Source organism: Hemitrygon akajei, chromosome 25 (genome assembly GCF_048418815.1).
Source record: "Hemitrygon akajei chromosome 25, sHemAka1.3, whole genome shotgun sequence".
In the NCBI taxonomy this organism is placed as follows: Eukaryota; Metazoa; Chordata; class Chondrichthyes; order Myliobatiformes; family Dasyatidae; genus Hemitrygon; species Hemitrygon akajei.
The window spans coordinates 15,834,042-15,853,289 of record NC_133148.1 but is presented as its reverse complement, the minus strand read 5'-3'; the positions used below and the strand labels follow the sequence as shown (position 1 = coordinate 15,853,289).

General features: G+C 40.8%; 1 gene segment (V, D, J or C); it reads right to left on the bottom strand.

Annotated features, from left to right (window-relative positions):
• Nucleotides 1-321: 321 nt before the first annotated feature.
• Nucleotides 322-17,836, bottom strand: LOC140716202 (Ig heavy chain C region-like). The segment is given in 4 exon segments: nt 322-893; nt 1,279-1,596; nt 9,735-10,037; nt 17,755-17,836. Coding segments are annotated over 3 exon segments (966 nt in total).
• Between the last annotated feature and the right edge of the window lie 1,412 nt (nt 17,837-19,248).

Here is a 19,248-nt window from a genome sequence, read left to right as displayed (position 1 = left end):
CGCTAGGATCTGAATAACCTTAGTAATTAGCCGTATATCGTTACCTCTCTCGTCTCCCTGCCATATTTGCGACACGTGAAAAGGGAAGAATAGAACTATACTATATATATTAATGAAGCTAATATAAAGAAACTGAAAAATGTTTTACTCTTAAGAGCAAAAATAAGAACACACATGTGGAAACCAAGAAGTTTTCATTCTGAATTTATTTCAATATAATGTGGCGTACAGAATAAATCGCTATCTGCTATCTATTCCGCGACTTACTAGCATCTCTGAAGTACTACATTTTCAGAATCAACGTAAAGTTAAAAAAAAATCTAATGCTATCGAGAGCTCATCAGAATGTTAATGAATAAATGAAATTAATGGAATATTTCATTTGCGGTAGGATAACCTGAAGAGTGAATGCTATGCGTGGTCTTCAGTAAATCGGCAAAACGGAAATTCAAACAGCTACGCAGTAAGCAAGAAACACTTCCAAGCTACTAGTCATCAAATCAAGGATGATTAGGCGCACGATTTAAAGCTGTCAGTTAGAACAACTGACACGTTAACTAAAGTAGGTTTACCCTGGGATTTATTAATACTTCTGACTATATTTGTTTTTAGCGACGGATGTCCAACCAAACAGCTATAGGTGGTTCCCTTCTCCCAGTCTTCTGCGCTGATCCTCAGTTTGCTGGTAACCGAGTTAGAGCCGTTTTCCTTATCGCTGTTAAACTGGGTGGAGAATCCCGAATGCAAAAGGTTGTCATTAGCCATCCAGCCGACGTATATATCTTCCGGATAAAAACCGGTCACGAGGCAAATTAGGGTAGCTGCTTCCTCCGCTTGAATCTCCTCAGCTGATGGGTACAAGAGGTAGGCTTTAGGACGGTGCATTTCAGTAACTGGAAGAGAAAAACATACCTTAAATTAGTTTCATCTTTGACTTGCAGATTTGTATCTTCACCAGACTCCGGATGTTCAAATATCAATAAACTCAGAAATTAGATCAGCTTTTCAACACAAGACATATCGGCTCCAGGTATAAATAATGTGTTGCATTTGCTCTTTGTAATTAAGATACCAATTATAGTTTTGCCGTTTTGTGTATTTACTTCTTTTCTACGTTACCATGGGTGTCCTGATCATTTATTTTCTTCTGGATTGCTGTTACGCAACGGAATGGAGGAGATTATGTTTTCAATTCTATTGATTAGGTCATGAATGTCACTGCCAAAAAGTTTGTTTGATATACCATGCGTACTCAAGACGGCAGTTAATTGCGCTTACCCTTGTTTTTTTTGGAGGCGATTGTCAGTGGTGTTGGCAGATCACGGTCTTCTACGAAGCACAGGTATTCGGTTCCGCTGTTCCACTCCTCCACACTGATCTTCAGTTTGCTGATGATGACGGATTTATTTCCCCTCCTCTCCGGACCGCGAGTCTCTACTCCGTTCATTCTCCGACTCCCATTTACTTGCCAGGAGACTGTGACATTCTGTAAATCTGTGTAAACCACTTCGCACACAATTGTTGCTCTCCGAAGCATCCAAATCTCTTCAAAGGAAGGCCTTTTTATGATGGCATTAATGTCAGCCATAAAGCATTCTTCTGGCAAAAAAGTGGGTATGGTTATATTCATTCTGTGATGTTCAAGATGTGGATTATAACAACTATAACCAGGCCGGAGTAGCTCATAATCCCACTGACGACGCACTTCTCTGTGACATTTTTTTCTGCTTCCCTAATACAGCTATACTTGCCTTATCAACCCGACTCCTCTATCTTCCTTGTCTGATATCCTCATTGATTCTCCTGATGATAGATACCACAGCGCAAATAGTACACTGACATGACTTTAACAGTAAGTATTTTTTTCCCATTCAGGGATGCAAACGTTCCCCCTTAGATCTTCAAAATACTGAGGGAAAACGTGGCCTCCTTCAAAGGTATTCACACAAAATGAGCAAAAGGTTTGTCTGCCAGTCCCCAGTGTGATTCTAAAAGAAGTTGATCGAAAAGAACTATTACGCGGAAAGTTATACTCAGTTAAAACTGCAGTACTTTCTGCATTATGGACGGAGTAGTACGCTCTTCGAAATAAGAAAACAAAATATAACATGCCAATGAATTCTAATAAAGAACACTGTTGTGTGATTAGCATTCAATACATCACTACTTTACGAACCGAGGACTGACTGCCAGCTCTTCAATATTTTCGGTCATATTTTGTGGAAGTTACTCCACTAGAAATAGGAAAATTTGCCAGTAACGTGAAACCGAAGCGGCCACGTTAACTCTGTAGGTTACCATGTGCCATAAAATGTAATGGAACCACGTATTCGAAGGAAGCGCTTGCCACTTAATTGATCTTGAAAATTATAAAAGTCTACCTGATGTATGAGCCGACACCTACATTATTTACCACCCAACGCATTCCAGAAAAAATATAAACTGTGATATTAAAATACAGTAACATTAGGAGGATCAATTCAGTTTCAGATGTGTATGAGCCTTTAGTAATTTTGCTTTATTACTTTTGTTTCGATTCTCGATGCAGCTAGTAAGTTCATTGTTTACCTGTCTTGCATAGAAAATGTGAGCTATTTTCCTGAATTGCTTCAACGCTTCTGGTGAAGCATAATTTTCACAGCTGTTGGGTAGGGAGTTACAGGATATAAACCCATCGAAATTGAAGGGAAGGTGCCATACTCTATTTCCAAGTGACAACCACGTATTTGAAGCCTCAGTCCATCATGGTATTTTGTGTTTGGGTGATACTGTCAGAGTAGCACGAGTGAATAAAAACAGTCTATTTTGTGCATGTTAAACAGTACAGCAACCATGTACCAGAAGCGAACCCTGTAAGGGTTTACGGCCCTACAAGCTGTGGCGAACAGGATATCACAGTGATCGATACTGGGGCCTCAGATGCTCTGAATCTATTTCAATGATATTACTGGGGGATATACCAACGATATAGGTAAAAAATGGGATGATGTCCTACAAGGTGAATTTAGGGAGTTTGGAGATAAATTAAAAAGTAGGAGCACAAAGGTAATAATCTCTGGATTACTACCAGTGCCACGTGCTAGTTAGAGTAGAAATAGGAGGATATTTCAGATGAATTCATGGCTTGAACAATGGTGCAAAGGGGAGAGATTCAAATTTCTGGGGCATTGGAACCAGTTCTTGGGAGGTGGGACCGGTATAAACAGGACAGTCTGCACCTGGGCTGGACTGAAACCAATGTCCTAGGGGGAGCGTTTGCTACTGCTGTTCAGGAGGCTTTAAACTAATGTGGCAGGGGGATGGATACAAGTGCAGAGAGACAGAGGGGTGTAAAATGAGGGTAGAAGCAAAAAGTAGTAAGTTCAAAAGTAAAACTGGCAGGCAGGCAAATCCAGGGCAAAAAGCAAAAATAGCCACTTTTCAACATAATTGTATAAGGGCTAAGAGTGTTGTAAAAAGAAGCCTGAAGGCTTTGAGTGTCAATGCGAGGAGCATTCGTAACAAGGTGGATGAATTGAATGTAAAGATAGTTATTAATGAATATGATACGGTTGGGATCATAGAGACATGGCTCCAGGGTGACCAAGGATGGGAGATCAACATCCAGGGATATTCAATATTCAGGAGGGAGAGACAGGAAAGAAAAGGAGGTGGGGAGGCATTGCTGGTTAGAGAGGAGATTAACGCAATAGAAAGGAAGGACATTAGCCTGGAGGATGTGGAATCGATATAGGTACAGCTGCCTAACACTAAGGGGCAGAAAACACTGGCGGGAGTTGTGTACAGGCCACCTAACAGTAGTAGTGAGGTTGGGGATGGCATTAAACAGGAAATTAGAAATGCGTGCAATAAAGGAACGGTCGTTATAATGGGTGACTTCAATCTACATATAGATTGGGTGAACCAAATTGGTAAGGGTGTTGAGGAAGATGATTTCTTGGAAAGTATGCGTGATGGTTTTCTGAACCAACAGGTCGAGGAACCAACTAGAGAGCAGGCCATTCTAGGTTGGGTATTCAGCAATGAGGAAGGGTTAATTAGCAATCTTGTCGTGTGAAGCCCCTTGGGTAAGAGTGACCATAATATGGTGGAATTCTTCATTAAGATGGAGAGTGACATAGTTAATTCAGAAACAAAGGTTCTGAACTTAAAGAAGGTTAACTTTGAAGGTGTGAGATGTGAATTAGCTAAGATAGACTGGCAAATGATACTTAAAGGGTTGACGGTGGATATTCAATGGCAAACATTTAAAGATGGCATGGATGAACTACAACAATTGTTCATCCCAGTTTGGCAAAAGAATAAACCAGGGAAGGTAGTGCACCCGTGGCTGACAAGGGAAATTAGGGATAGTATCAGGTCCAAAGAAGAAACATATAAATTAGCCAAAAAAAGCGGCACAGCTGAGGACTGGGAGAAATTCGGAGACCAGCAGAGGAGGACAAACGGCTTAATTAGGGAAGGGGAAAAAGATTATGAGAGAAAGCTGACAGGGAACATAAAAACTGACTGTAAAAGCTTTTATAGATAGAAAGATTGGTCAAGACAAATGTAGGTACTTTACAGTCAGAAACAGGTGCATTGATCATAGGGAACAAAGACATGGCAGACCAATTGAATAACTACTTTGGTTCTGTCTTCACTAAAGAAGACATAAATAATCTTCTGGAAATGGTAAGGGACCGAGGGTCTAGTGAGATGGAGGAACTGAGGGAAATACATGTTAGTAGGGAAGTGGTGTTAGGTAAATTGAAGGGATTAAAGGCAGATAAATCCCCAGGGCCTGATGGTCTGCATCCCAGAGTGCATATGGAAGTAGCCCTAGAAATAGTGGATGCATTAGTGATAATTTTTCAAAATTCCTTAGATTCTGGATTAGTTCCTGAGGATTGGAGGGTGGCAAATGTAACCCCATTTTTTTAAAAAAGTAGGGAGACAGAAACCGGGGAATTATAGACCGGTTAATCTGACATCGGTGGTGGGGAAAATGCTAGAGTCGGTTGTCAAAGATGTGATAACAGTACATTTGGAAAGAGGTGAAATTATCGGACAAAGTCAGCATGGATTTGTGAAAGGAAAATCATGTCTGACGAATCTTATAGAATTTTTTGAAGATGTAACTAGTAGAGTGGATAGGGGAGAGCCAGTGGAAGTGGTATATTTAGATTTTCAAAAGGCTTTTGACAAGGTCCCACACAAGAGATTAGTGTGCAAACTTAAAGCACACGGCGTTGGGGGTATGTTATTGATGTGGATAGAGAATTGGTTGGCAGACAGGAAGCAAAGAGTGGGAGTAAACGGGACCTTTTCAGAATGGCAGGCAGTGACTAGTGGGGTACCGCAAGGCTCAGTGCTGGGACCCCAGTTGTTTACAATATATATTAATGATTTAGACGAGGGAATTAAATGCAGCATCTCCAAGTTTGCGGATGACACGAAGCTGGGCGGCGGTGTTAGCTGTGAGGAGGATGCTAAGAGGATGCAGGGTGACTTGGATAGGTTAGGTGAGTGGGTAAATTCATGGCAGATGCAATTTAATGTGGATAAATGTGAGGTTATCCACTTTGGTTGCAAGAACAGGAAAACAGATTATTATCTGAACGGTGGCCGATTAGGAAAAGGGGAGGTGCAACGAGACCTGGGTGTCTTTGTACACCAGTCATTGAAAGTGGGCATGCAGGTACAGCAGGGGGTGAAAAAGGCGAATGGTATGTTGGCATTCATAGGAAGAAGATTTGAGCACGGGAGCAGGGAGGTTCTACTGCAGTTGTACAAGGCCTTGGTGAGACCGCACCTAGAATATTGTGTGCCGTTTTGGTCCCCTAATCTGAGGAAAGACATTCTTTCCATAGATGGAGGACAGAGAAGGTTCAGCAGATTGATTCCTGGGATGGCAGGACTTTCATATGAAGAAAGACTGGATCGACTAAGCTTATACTCACTGGAATTTAGAAGATTGAGGGGGGATCTTATTGAAACGTATAAAATTCTAAAGGGATTGGACAGGCTAGATACAGGAAGATTGTTTCCGATGTTGGGGAAGTCCAGAACGAGGGATCACAGTTTAAGGTTAAAGTGGAAGCCTTTTAGGACCAGGATGAAGAAAAACTTCTTCACACAGAGAGTGGTGAATCTGTGGAATTCTCTGCCACAGGAAACGGTTGAGGCCGGTTCATTGGCTATATTTAAGAGGAAGTTAGATATGGCCCTTGTGGCTAAAGGGATCAGGGGGTATGGAGAGAAAGCCGGTACAGGGTTCTGAGTTGGAAGATCAGCCATGATCATACTGAATGGCAGTGCAGGCTCGAAGGGCCGAATGGCCTACTCCTGCACTTATTTTCTATGTTTCTATATACTGTAATATGTCTGTTTACTGGGAATAGAAGTTATGTGGAATCGTGGCCTGTGAGAAAGATTCTGGGAGAATTTGGTGGGATGTACGCAAGGTAAGTAAATTGGTAAGTACTCAGCAGATTGAATGTTACGTGGAAAACGTGAGGATATCGACTGAGGAGAAATAAATATGACGATAGTATATTTTATGAATGGTCGGAAACTGGAAAATGTTGGTGTTCGGGGTGGTCTGAATGTTCTTGTGCGTGAACCATTGAATATGCGGAGCACATTGTTACAATTTATTTTAGTTATTGTTTAGAACTTATGCCGCAGAAATCTCACTTTGCAATCGGTGTCAACTTTAGAATCTGATATCGATCTTCCCGCAAGACATGGACTGCTTCATTTGATGAGGATTGTGACTGGATTTGTTCAATATGCTGACATAAACGACCATCTGTGCTTATCATGAAAAAGAGTTCACTCATGAAGCTCCTGAAGGGTACTAAACTGCCCTAACCATCTAATACGATGACGTATTTGTGATTGTATAATTGATTTCCATCATTTTCTTTGGGGCAAATAGTGGTTCCGACCTTTGCCAACCAACAACACGGAGCCACGGTAGCGCGACGCTATTACCGCTCGGAACGTTTTGGAGTTCGGAGTTTAATGCCTGAGCTGTTCTATAAGGAGTCTCTACGTTGTCCCCGTGGAATGCACGGGTTTTCCCCAGCTGCTCCAGTTTCTTCCCAGAGTCAAAGAAGAACATACCGGGTTGGTTAGTTGGGGTCATTGAGAAGCATAACTCGCATGTATCTGTATCGCAATGGAATACACGGAATTGCAGAGGCACGAGAGAGGAGCTTGTCCAGGTAGATTGGAAGAGAATATTGGCGGGGATAACGGCAGAGCAGAGATGGCTGAAGTTTCTGGGAATAGTTCCACAAGGCGCAGGATAGATATGTGCCACAGAGGAAGAAGTTCTCAACTGGAAGGGGTAGGCAACCGTGGCTGGCAAAGGAAGATAAGGCCTGTGTAAAAGCCAAGGAAAGAGCATATAAGGTAGCCGAAGTGAGTGGGAATTTAGATGATTGGGAAGCGTTTAAAATCAAACAAAAGGCAACTAAAAAAAAGCTATAGAAAGGGAAAAAGTGAAATTTGAGGACAGACTAGACTATAATATAAAGCAGGATATTAAAAGTTTTTTTTTCAATTATATAAAGGGTAAAAGGGAGGTGAGTGGTAATATTGGACCATTAGAAAATGAAGCTGGTAAGGTAGTAATGGGGACAAAGAAATGCCAGATGAACGTAATGGATACTTTGCACCTGTCTTCACTGTGGAAGACACTAGCAGTGTGCCAGAGGTCAATGGGCATCAGGGAGCAGGAGTGAGTGCCATTGCTATTACAAAGGAAAATAGTGCAAGGCAAACTTAAAGGTCTTAAGGTACATAAGTCACCTAGGTCAAATGGTTTACATCCCAGACTCCTGAGAGAGGTTGCTGAAGAGATAACGGATGCATTGGCCATGATCTTTCAAGAATCACTTGATTCTGGCATGGTCCTGGAGGTCTGGAAAATGGCAAATGTCACTCCACTCGTTAAGGAGGGAGAGTTATAGGCCAGTTAGCCTAATCTCAGTGGTTGGGAAAGCGTTGGAGTCTATTACTAAGGGTGAAGTTTTGAGGTACTTGGAGACTGATGTTAAAAAGGTCAAAGTAAGCATGGTTTCTGTGAAGGGAAATCTTGTCTGACAAATCTTTCAGAATTCTTCGAGGAAGTAACAACCAGGGTGGACAGAGGCGAGGGAGTGAATATCATTTAATTGGATTTTCAGAAGTGGTGTGATAAGATGCCACAACTGAGGCTGCTCAACAAGATAAAACCCCATCTCTTTACCGGAAAGATGCAAGTATGGATTCCAGAATAGTTGACAGACAGGAGGCAGTGAATGGGAATAAAAGGAGCCTTTTTCTGGTTAGCTGCCGGGGACTACTGCTGTTCCTCACGGGTCAGGAATAGGACACCTGTTTTTCACATTGTTTATCAATGGTTCACTTAATGGAATTGATGGCTTCGTGGCAAAATTTGCGGCTTATACGAAGAAAGGTGAAGGAGCAGGTAGTGCTGAAGAAGCAATGCAATTGCAGCAGGGCTTAGAGAAATTGGAAGAATGGACAAAAAGGTGGCAAATGGAAGACAGTGTTGGGTAATGTATGATAATACATTTTGGTAAAAGGAACAATAGTGCGGACTATTATCTAAATGGGGAAAAGTTTCAAATATCAGAGGTGCAGAGGGACTTAGATGTCCTCGTGCTAGACTGCCAGAAGGTTCATTTACAGGTTGAGTTTGTGGTAAAGAAGGTCCAATGCAACGTTGGCATTTATTTCTAGGGCAATAGAATATAACGGCAAGGAGTTTGTGCTGATCATTTATAAGGCACTAGTCAGGCCGCATTTAAAGTATTGTCAACAGTTTAGGGCCCAATATCACAGAAAGGATGTGTTGTCATTGAAGAGAGTCCAGAGGAGGTTCCCGCGGATCATTCCAGGAATGACGGGGAAAACTTATGCGGAGCGTATGGCAGCTTTGGGACTATACTCACTGGAATTTAGAAGAATGCGTGTGGATCTCATTGAAACCTCCTTAATGTTGAGAGGACGAGATAGGGTGATGTGGAAAGGATGTTTTCTATGGTGGGGTATCAAGACCGAGATGGCACAGCCTCAACATTGACGGGCGACCCTTTAGAACAGAGGTAACGAGGAATTTTTTCAGCCAGAGAATAGTAGATCTGTGGAATGCTCTGCCACAGACTGCGGTGTTGGCCGCCCGTACATATCGTTAAGGCGGAAGTTGATCGTTTTCTGATCGGCATCAAAGGATATGGCGAGAATTTTATTGGTGACGTAATTGTCGCAACGCCCGTCTTATAACCATTTTATGTAGCCATATAACCATATAAAAATTACAGCACGGAAACAGGCCATCTCGGCCCTTCTAGTCTGTGCTGAACGCTTACTCTCACCTAGTCCCACCGACTTGCACTCAGCCCATAACCCTCCATTCGTTTCCTGTCCATATACCTACCCAATTTTAAAAAAAATGACAATATCGAACTTGCCTCTACCACTTATACTGGAAGCTCGTTCCACACAGCTACAACTCTCTGAGTAAAGATGTTCCCCTTCGTGTTACCTCTAAACTTTTGCCCCCTCAACTACCCTGAGTCTTCCCTGAATTATGTATTAACTTACAGCTTTACCAGAGGGCAGCTCGCTCACAGTCATGTCGTTTTCCCTCTGCAATCTGCTTCCTGATATCCAGCAGTTTCTGTTCCTCTTTCTGCATCTACACTACTTTGCAGTTCGATTGTTCTTATTGCACCCACCTTTTGTGTTTCGTGTCCGTTTTGATAACGGAGTATCTAATTGATTGTCCTGCACCGAGCAGGAGTATTCTACCCCGCTGTCCCACTCCGCAACGCTGCTGGTCAAACGGCTGACTGTCAGGTATTGGCTTCCGAACTTTGTTGCTTGTCCTGTTTGAACACCATCAGCCCTTTCCTTTCCATCCACTCTCCAAGATATGGAAACCTCAGCTGGAGTTATGGCGATCACTTCACACACCAGTGTGGCAGTTTTGTTTGTGCACATTTCTTCAACGGTAGGATCTCTGAGAAACAATGCGAAACCTAGAACACAAAATTGAAAGGATGATTTATTGATAACGAGCCTGAAACTTAGCAATAATTTCAATTTAATAATAAAGAAGGGTGATGGGACGGATGCATTCAGTCTTTCCCTGAAAGGACGACAGTGACAAAATACCGGAGTGGGGAAGGGGTCAGTGGCTTGTGGCAGAATAGTCAGAGGTATGGAGCTAGTCGAGGGAGGACAGAACACAGAAAGCTAGATCGTGGAAGCGAATATTATGGAAAAAGGTGGCAAAATACCAGCGTCTAAGGTCATTCCATGTATTTATTCAAGAATGAAAGACCAGTTTAGCACAAAGTTTAACGGTTGGAGTTGTCGGGTGGTTGCCTCGACTACTTTCTTCCTTTCATTTATTTCTTTCCTTTTTTGTAATTTATTTTTAATTGAAGTTCATCATGAGACAAACATTTCCATAAGATGTTTTTCAGCATTGTACATATATATCATATAATCATATATATCACAGATCTCCACAGAGTATTTATCTGAGGCATACACTTATAGAAAAGAGTGGAAAGAAAAAACAAGCAAAAGGAAAGAACTTTGTACAAGTAGGAAGGGATCTTTTTTTTTTTACATCATATTCATTAATTTGTGAGAATAAAATCAGGCCTATGAGGCATTATGTAGTTAAGCCATTTTTCCCCATTATGAATCAAATTGTTCCAGCTTATGATTAACAGATGCTGTTATCTTCTCCATTTTGTAAATGTTCATTGTAATTTCCATCCATGTATTTAAAGTTGGGCTCTCCTGTGATAACCATTTCCCAGTAAGAGTCTTTTTACCAGCCACTAACAATATATTCATTAAATATGTATCTCTTTTCAACCATTCTTGAGGTATATATCCAAAATATATGGTCTTACTCTCTAAGGGTATTTCACATTTAAGGATATCTTGCAGGGCATTGTGTACCCTCTCCAATAGTTTTTTGATAACAGGGCAGTCCCAAAAATTATGATAATGATTTGCAGTTTGATTCCCACAATTTCTCCAGCAAACATGGAGGTTACTATCATAATGGGATTTCTGAGAGGGTGTAATAAAATATCTTATCAAAATTTTCCATCCAAACTCCATCCATTTCTGTGAACTGGAACACTTCCATTGATACCTCCATATTATTGTCCATTCTTCCGCAGATATAATTATCCCTCCTTCCTTCTCCCATTTTGTTTTAATGTATGAAGTCAAATGTGTTTTAAGATCTGACAACCCCTTATACCTGCTTGAAATGATTCTACTACCATTATCTGAATTATACGCTTTTCTAAATAGCTCTACCAATCATGTACTTGCCTTGGTTACATTTTAAGCGTCTTATTACCATATTGTCGCATCTGTAAATACCAATAAAAATCTTGTTTTTCTAATAAGTGTTTCTCTTTAAGCATTTCAAAGCAGAACAGTGTTCCTTCTTTCATTATGTTGCAAAGAACTGTTATTCCTTTAGCTGTCCAGTCCATAAATCTAGCATCCAATTTATTTGGTGTAAAATCCGAGTCATATGCACACCATTTAAGAATTGCAATATCTCCCTCTAGATTATATTCTTTTATAGTAGTTTTCCATATTTTAAGAGTCAATTTCACCCATGGGTTATCAATAGTGTTAATGTACCTTTGCAGGTTGTTATCAGTCACAATTGCTTGTATGAGGATGGGAAGTACCCGCTCCTCAATGTTTTTCCATTGAGCGTCACATGACGGGTTGCACCAACATATTACAGCTCTCAATTGTGCTGCAAAAAATTAATCTCTAAGGGAAGGAAGGCCCCATCTCCACTTTTTCTTTGCTAATTGCAAAGTTTTGAGACGAACTCTAGGCCTTTTACCCTGCCAAATATAGCTTGATAGCATCTTGTTCCATTATTGAATTGATTTTGATTAATCTCTATTGGTAGGGTCTGAAAGAAATATAACAGTCTGGGCAGTATATTCATTTTAATAGACTCAGTCCTTGAACTGAGACTGAAAAAACGGAATCAGGTTCCATCTTGCCATATCTTCCTTAATTTTTTTACATAAACGCTGAAAATTACTTCTGATAATTTTGCCAAATCTTTTGGCATAATGATGCCCAAATATTTGAAAGACTCTGTGTGCCATGCCCAGGGGTACCTACTTTCAATTTATCTTGGTGGGGTATAGTAATATGAAAGTAATTGGGTTTTATCTATGTTGATCTTGTATCCTGATAATTGACCATATTTTTCAAAGGATTGCATCAATTTATGTAAAGAGTATGTTGGCTGCCCTGGGTAGATCAAAATGTCATTCGCATAACAAGCCAATTTATGCTCTGTCCCTTTAATAGTAATTCCCCTGATATCTTCATTTTGTCTGATGTATTGAGCTAATGGTTCCAGATATAACGCGAAGAGTAGCGGTGATCGTGCACAACCCTGTCTCGTGCCCCTTTCTAGGGTAAGACTATTTGATAAATATCCATTGATTTTAATCCTAGCAGTAGGATTGTCATATTGTGTCTGTATAGTTTTAATAATTGTGTCTTGGAAACCAAATCTATGTAAAACTCCGTAAAATAAATTCCAATTAACCGAATCAAATGCTTTTTCAGCGTCCACGCTTATCACTATTGCTTCGATTTTATTTTTTGTATATGATCCATAATGTGAAGTGTCCTTCGTATATTGTCTTGAGTCTGGCGTTGTCGTATAAAACCTGTCTGATCGCTACGTATCAATATGGGTAGAAACTCCTCTAATCATTTGGCCATGATGGAGGTAAATAATCTATAATCTACATTAAGGACATTGGTCTAAATGACCCGCATTCCATTTTTAATTTTTTTTATACTTTATTGTCACTAAACAATTGATACTAGAGCAATTATCACAGATAATTTAATTATCAGAATTGGAACCCTGGGAGATCTCCAGCCTTCAGGATAAACATATTTGCATCAGGTTCACCGAACAGCAGCTCCTCAAACAACGTGTTATGGAACTGGAGCCGCAGCTCGTTGATCTTCAGCTCATATGGGAAAATGAGGAGGTGAGAAATAGCATCTACAGGGAGTGGTCACGCCTAAGCATGGTGACTGTCAGGAGAAGGACAGAAAATGGGCAGCCGATGCAGAATACCTTTGTGGCCGTTCCCCTCAATAATAAGTATACCACTTTGGAGTGTGTGTGTGTGTGTGTGTGTGTGTGTGTGTGTGTGTGTGTGTGTGTGTGTGTGTGTGTGTGTGTGTGTGTGTGTGTGTGTGTGTGTGTGTGTGTGTGTGTGTGTGTTTGCGTGTGGTTCACTACGATGACCTACCAGCAGGGGGAAACCGCAGCATTAGGGTTTCTGGCACTGCATCTGCTGCTATGTTTCAAAAGGAAAGGGGGCAGAAGAGAACTGAACCAGTGGTAGGAACAGTTGGCGCCAGAATCTGTGGGCACGAGAGAGTCACCCGGATAGTATGTTGCTTCCTGAGTGCAAGATTCAGAGACGTCTCAGAATGGATCCAGAGGATTTTAAATGGGGAAGATGAGCAGGCAGATGTCTTGGTACATAGGAACACCAATGGTGTAGGTAGGAAAGGGGAGGAGCCCTGAAGAGAGAATTTAATCTGCTAAGTAAAAAGCTGAAAACCAGGACCTCTAGTGTTGTACTGTACTCTCTGGAGTTCTGCCTGTGTTACGCCACAGTGAAGTTCAAAATAGGATGGTCTAGCAGATGAATGTATGGTTGAGGAACTAGTGCAGGGGTACTGTTGAAGATTTATGGATCATTGGGATCCCTTCTGGATGACCTACACAATAGGAGCGTGTTTGGGGATCAATATACTTGCGCTAATGTTTACAAGAGCTGTTGAAGAGGGTATCAACTAACTTGGCGAGGTGATGGGAGACGGTGAGATAGTGCTGAGGATGTGGCAGCTGGTATGCAAGCAGAGGCAGTGTGCAGTGGGATTTTCAAGAAGGTCAGATAGATGATTGGGCAAAATTACAGTCAGTGAGTTGCAGTGCAACAGGGGGACAAGTGGAAAAATGGTGACGAATACTGGACAGAAGATCTTATATCTGAATGCATGCAGTTTGCGAAATAAGGTAGATGATTTGTAGCGCAGTTTAAGACTGGCAGTTATGACGATGTAGGCATCACTGAGTTATGGCTAAAATAAGATTATAGTTGGGAGCTCAGCGTCCAAGGATACACATTGTATGGAAAGAACAGGCAGGTAGGCAGAAGGGATAGCGTGATGCTGTTGGGAGAAAATGAAATTCAATCCTGAGAAAGAGGTGATATAGGATCAAAGATGTAGAATCGTTATAGGTAGAGTTAAGGAACAGCAAGCATAATAAAGCATGGATGGGAGTTACTGCATTACTAGGGAGAAGGTGCTTGGAAAGCTGATAGGACTGCAGGTGGATAAGTCATCTGGACCAAATGGACTACGGCCTACGGTTCTAAAAGTGGTAGCTGATGAGATTGTGGAATCTTTAGTAGTGATCTTTCAAGAATCACTAGATTCTGGCATGATTCTGGAGGGATGTAAAATTGCAAATGTCACTCCACTCTTCAAGAAAGGAGGGAGGTTGAGTAAAGTGAATTATAGGCCAGTTAAGCTTACCTCAGTGGCTGGAAATTACTTGATTCGATTGTTAAGGCTGAGGCTTCGGGATACTTGAAAGCGTAGTTTCCTTAAGGGAAAATCCTCACAAATCATTTAGAACTCTTTGAAGAAGTAGCGTCGGTATTAGAGGAAAGATACTAGCATGGACAGAGCATTGGCTGATTGGCAGGAGGCAAAGAGAGGGAATACTGCAAGTCTGTATTGGTTGGCTGTTGTGACTCTGGTGTTCTACAGTGGTCTGTTGCGCTGCTTCTTTTTACGTTATATGCCAATGAATTGCATGACAGAGTTGATGACTTTGTGGCCGTTTGCAGAGGATTCCAGATATGCTGAGAATCGGGGTAGTGTTGAGGTAACAGGGAGTCTGCGGAAGGACTTAGACTGATTGGGACAATGAGCAAAAAAGTAACAGTTGTAATAGAAAGACGAAGTGTATGGTCATGCACATCGGTAGAAGGAATTAAAGCCTAGACTAGAATGAGGAGAAATTTCAAAGAATCTGTGGTGTAAAGGGACTTGGGTGTCCTCGTGCAGGATTCCTCTAAAGGTTAATTGCAAGTTGAATCGGTGATCAGGAAGGCAAATGCAATTTTAGCATTCATTTCGAGAGGACTAGAATATAAAATCAAGGATGTAATGCTTTATAAGGCACTGGTAAGGCCTCATTACCAGTGCCTTATAAAGCATTACATCCTTGATTGTGAGCAGTTTGAGGCCTCTTAGAAAGAATGTGATGACATTGTAGAAAGTTCAAAGGAAATAAACAAAAGTGATTACGATTTTGAACGTCTATCACAGGAGCGTTTATTCATTGGAATTTAGTACAATTAAGAGGGTGGTCACGTTGAAACGTATCATGTGTGGAAAGGCCTAAATAATGTGGACAAGGAAAATATGGTTCCTGTTGTGAGGGAGTCTAGAATCAAAAGGTACAACGTCAGAACCGAGGGACGTCCATTTACAAAGGAGATGAGGATGATTTTTTTTTATTAGCCAGTGGGTGGTGAATCTGTGGATTTCGTTGGCATACACGGTGTAGACAGAGGCCAGATCCTCGAGTGTATTTAAATCTCCGGTTGATAGATTCTTGATAAGTCTTTGCGTACAGAAAATGGTGGAGCATACCGATGCGCCGAACTGCCTAATTCTGCTCCAGACTCATGGCCTTATGGGTAATCTTGGGCACTAATTGAGAGCGTTATTTGTAACGTCACTGGATTTCCAAGGGAAGGAAAGCGAAAGATAAAATACGTGCATTGAGTTTTTGAGATCAAGACAGAAAACCCGGGATGTCACTTGCCGAAGCGAAGGAATCTTGAGATACGACTCGGAGATCAGGAACCATCCATTCATTTCATTGGACTGAATAACAGGTGCTGGTATCGAACAGTTTCCTTTTGATTGTCATTAGCACAGCAAAATAGAAAGGGCATTAATTTAGTTTGGAATTATTCAATAAATTCACCTCCCCAATTGTTTGGTTAAGTGCGTGGAATCGACTGTGCTTGACGACGGAGAAGTTCCTTTCATGAAAATGATCAAAACCCGAGGGGAAGGTCTGCATTAATTGCTAGAGTATTGGGAGAAAATGGGCTGGGCAGATGGAATAATATAACACAGCGCTAGATACTAACAAAGGCGACTCTTTTACTTGCCTATTTAAAAAACAAAACACGTAGAGCTGGATTAGGTTCCAACAAAAATACAAACAAAAATGAGATTCAGTGGATTTTTAAAACCAGCTAAGCTCGGACAAAGGAGCTCCACAGCATGTTAATAACTAAGAAAGGTGAAGCAAACAAACAGCAATAAGTTGAAGTAAATTGCATCAATTATGGGAAGTTTTGCAAATTGCTTCCCTCCGCTTTTCTGGGTCAGACTTTTACCTTCTTTTGGGTTTGTATCGGGGGAGGAATTACTTGTAGGAACTATCGTTCAATTTATTTGATGAAAATTAAAACTCGTTTTGCAGCAACGGTTCCATTGCAACCTATCATCTAGCAAACCGTTTAACTAACGGCAGTTTTATATTTTGTACTGCAACACAGTCTGTTTAATACCAATTTTATAATTGGTATCTTGAGCAATACTGAACGCATGAAATAACACTCATTACGATCTGGAGTGTAATTTTTATTTGAATTGGCAATTGACTTAGAAGCATTCAGCGAGATGGTGGGGACTTAATATTATCGTGTCCTGCTTTCACAGACTAAGTTGATTATGTCATCATTCAACTAGTATCTCTTCTCACCTTGCGATAGGAACCACCTTTCGCCTACTTCTGCCCTCCCTGAACAGTCTGACAATTGACATTAAAATATAACCAAAGTTATACAAGTCAAATGAGTCTGAGAAAATTTGTTTCATCCTGTACTTACAGACTTGCACGGATTTTAAGTGGTTGTTAGAAGACGATATGTCTTTCTAAATAAAATACTTTTTATTCTATTCCAGCAATGTATCAAGTTGTTTTCACTACGAATTTATGATTAAAATTCCCTGCCAAGTATCAAATTAATAAAATACCGTTTATATTTATAGCGACCCCTTTGTGTACTGAAACCTATTTCATCTTCAAACTTCTTTCGTTCTTGGGTTCACTTTACACACTAAATCTTCATATATTTCAACCGATAAAGAGGTTTTCTCTAATATAGGTACCGCATGGCGATGTAGCTCATGTCTGCGACAGTGGGAAGCTAATCGGCACTCAAATATACAAATATATGAAAAATCGCATTATATCAATGTATCAGGTAACACTTTAAAGTTACTCTCGGGGGAGGCATGCAACAGGTCGAGGGTAATTGATGCGCTTCGATTTGTAAAAGTACTCCAAGTTCAATTTTCTTCTTTTAAGCCAACGAAAGAATTATCTTGGGAGGAAAGGCGCGTATTTAACTTCTTCTGGGACATCTCAGCGGGTTAGCATTTTTCTATTTGCAAAAGTTCATTATGATAGTGCACTACTCCGTTTGCATAATTTAAGTGAGTTTTTTTTTGTAATTTCTTTTTTTATTGAAGATTAAATGAGATTCTAATTGCCCTTCTCATCGGGAAACATATGCGCTTGCCCAAAATGTAATAAAATATGTCACTTACCAGCTGTCACAGTCAGCTTTGTGCCACCTCCGTATACGTACACAATGATTTAATTCCTATTCATCCCAATACGGAAAGTGATCATTAAAAGTGAATTATAGAGGTAGGTCTTCCAGAATAAGACAGAAACAAAAGGCTTAACAATATATTCTAGTGGTCAACAGGTCCCAATTTCTTTCAGTTTTCATCCGCCCTTCTGTATATCCGGTGCATTAAAAGCGCTTGTGATATTGAAACGGGAAATTTGTTGATTAAGCACCAAGGAATGTAGGTGGAATTCAACCCAAAGAAGAAGTATCTTTTTAAAATTATGTCGAGCAACATCCATGAACGTAAAGGCACAGCTTGTAATCCCATTTACAAATCGACGAACAAAATAAAACTGTCCAGGAGGTTTGTGCTATGGCTTAGACTACTGTGGCTTTCTGTTGACACATCATTTCACGTGAGCACAATAACCTCACTGTTGTAAATAGTGTATAAATCCGTCAAGTAATCCTATACCTCCATGATATGAGGGAACTGGACATGAATGAAAAGGTTTTATTGGCTTCCGTCGATAATAACTCTCAGCCAGGCAGATATCAAGGAAAATATCAATGCTTTGTTATTCATATGATTATAACATTTATACTGCAATGACACAAGTATATAGAGCAAGGCTCCATTATGCGTACCAGTGTCTGGCACAGTCAGAATATTTGGCAGTGAAAAGTTATAGTCGCTGAAGGAATGTCTTGCATTAGTTTTGCGTTAAGAATTGCGGAGGAGATTTATGTATGACGGGGATTGAAGATTCATCACTGTGGCACAGTTTTTGACACAGTCATTGATGCTAGTACTAAAAGGTTCCTTGTACATCAATACTAGATCATGTGGTCAAGGCGCAAATTACGATCTTGCTTAACGCCATTTTTATTCCGCACAGCTACTTTTATAGCCAATAATCCCTCGAAAATAGCGTCTGCATTGTACAGTTCAGAAACGGGTTAGCATTGTCCTTTCTCCAATTACCAAATGCATTGGTGATTTTTGAATTGCAGAGTCCATGCTTTGGATCACTGTGGCACTCGTTAGTTGGCACAGTGGTTCATTCAATAGCAATAGTGTCCCCATTTGCATAACTCTGGAAGACCAAAGTGACGCTGCACCTCCAGCTGTGCCCACTTGGATATGTGCGGCAGAGTGACTGTCGCTAACGTTTTATAAACCAACCCTCGCTCTACAGTGTAATCCGTTACTGCTCAGCAATTTTCTTCTCCAAAAGACCGAAGCAATCATAGTTTCTCGCGTGAAAGATTTTCCAACGTATTTGAATTGGCTTGTGCTCAACTTCGTTACTGTGGTCGTAGTGAGCACGGCAGAAATACGTGGCTGTATCTTCAACAATTAGATTCCGGATCTGCAGCGAGGAGGAGTTTGTTGGCTTGTTGAGAGATTCCGCATATCGTCCTCCAATCGATAAGCTTTCGTTATTGGTTTGACCGGGTCTTT